The following is a 1,243-nucleotide window of genomic DNA, read 5'->3' as shown; positions in this document are numbered from 1 at the left end:
CCCGACGGGCGTCGTGACGTAGCTATGACGTTCGTACCCGGCCCACCGAGCGCAAGCCGTCCAGGTGTTTTCGCAGGGATCGAACAGGTAAACGTCAGGGTGCGGCTCACCTGTATTCCCCCCGACTACTAACATCATCTCAGTTTTTCGTGAGCGTAATTTTGTTTCGTCCGTACCAGAGTACTCTGCAACTACATCACGGAGCACGTCCCGAATATCACCTCTGTTCAGCGAAGGTTCCATCTCTACAACGCCTTGCAGTTCACTGGGAGGAATTGTCTCCAGTCGGACGTGCCTTAAAATTTCCCCCAACTCTTCCTCCCTGCTGACGGAATCGTGCTCAGCCCATCGCAGCACAGCTCTCAGCACACTCGTCTCTTCTTCAACCTGTAAGTCGTCATTCGAAATCAACTGAATGAGGTCGTCTTTGCAGAGCTCATAGAATTCCTCCTGCACAGAGACCTCTGTGAAATGTTTCAGCGCGAAGGTTTGGGCGCCGTCCGCAAGGCGATCCAGATCCTGGATCCTGGCCAGTCGGTGGATCCCCAGGCAGTTGCACGGATCCAGCTCCTTGGCCAGGAAAGACACGCAGGCCTCCTTCACCTCGTGAAACAGGAGGAAATTGGCGGCCTCCAGGAGCGGCTGGACGTTCTCCTGAGTGATGACGAGTCTTGCTGTGTAGGCGTAGTCCAGCAGCAGTGCTAGAGCATCAGCCGAGATCCCGTCTACCTGGATATTGCCAATGGATATTGCGTTATGGATATATTTTTGTTATCTGAACTTGATTAAGACAAAAACATCAACAAAGAAAGGAAAAGAATGAATGAAACAATTGAAAGTCATAGAACACTGAGCAGCCTGCCTCAATTATGAATATTCACTCAACTGTATCGATATGATACGACAGAGTGGCGACGTCCTCAACTATGGAAGCTTATACCGACGCAACCAGGGACAGGTATCCACAAAGTTAACGAAAATAATGAATGATGTAGACGGCAGATGATCGACAATGAACACATAATAGAAGTTACTTGAGTTCTGTTAGAAATCGGGCCATGATTTGACAGCAAAAAAGGGACATTGATACTTTGCACAGAATAGTCAATACCTGTATAACCTCCTGTCGGCTCTCCTTCATCCCGGTGTAGAACATGGCGCGGAAGTAGGCGGAGCAGGAGGCGACCACGGCGCGGTGGCAGGGCAGGGTCTGTCCGCTCACCAGCAGCAGCACGTCGATGAA

The 1,243-nt window shown here is 50.7% G+C and overlaps 1 protein-coding gene across 1 annotated transcript in view; it reads right to left on the bottom strand.

The window, feature by feature from the left end:
• The window catches only part of LOC118407868 (kelch-like protein 24), a 3,798-nt gene that overhangs the window by 1,192 nt on the left and 1,363 nt on the right, over positions 1-1,243 (bottom strand). Inside the window, exons 3-4 of the mRNA XM_035808790.1 lie at positions 1,112-1,243; positions 7-729 (exon numbers count right to left, since the gene is read on the bottom strand). Of these exons, the coding sequence (XP_035664683.1) occupies positions 7-729; positions 1,112-1,243 (855 nt within the window). The remainder of the gene's footprint in view (positions 1-6; positions 730-1,111) is intronic.

Source organism: Branchiostoma floridae, chromosome 1, assembly GCF_000003815.2.
Source record: "Branchiostoma floridae strain S238N-H82 chromosome 1, Bfl_VNyyK, whole genome shotgun sequence".
In the NCBI taxonomy this organism is placed as follows: Eukaryota; Metazoa; Chordata; class Leptocardii; order Amphioxiformes; family Branchiostomatidae; genus Branchiostoma; species Branchiostoma floridae.
This window is presented reverse-complemented; position numbering and strand designations above follow the sequence as displayed.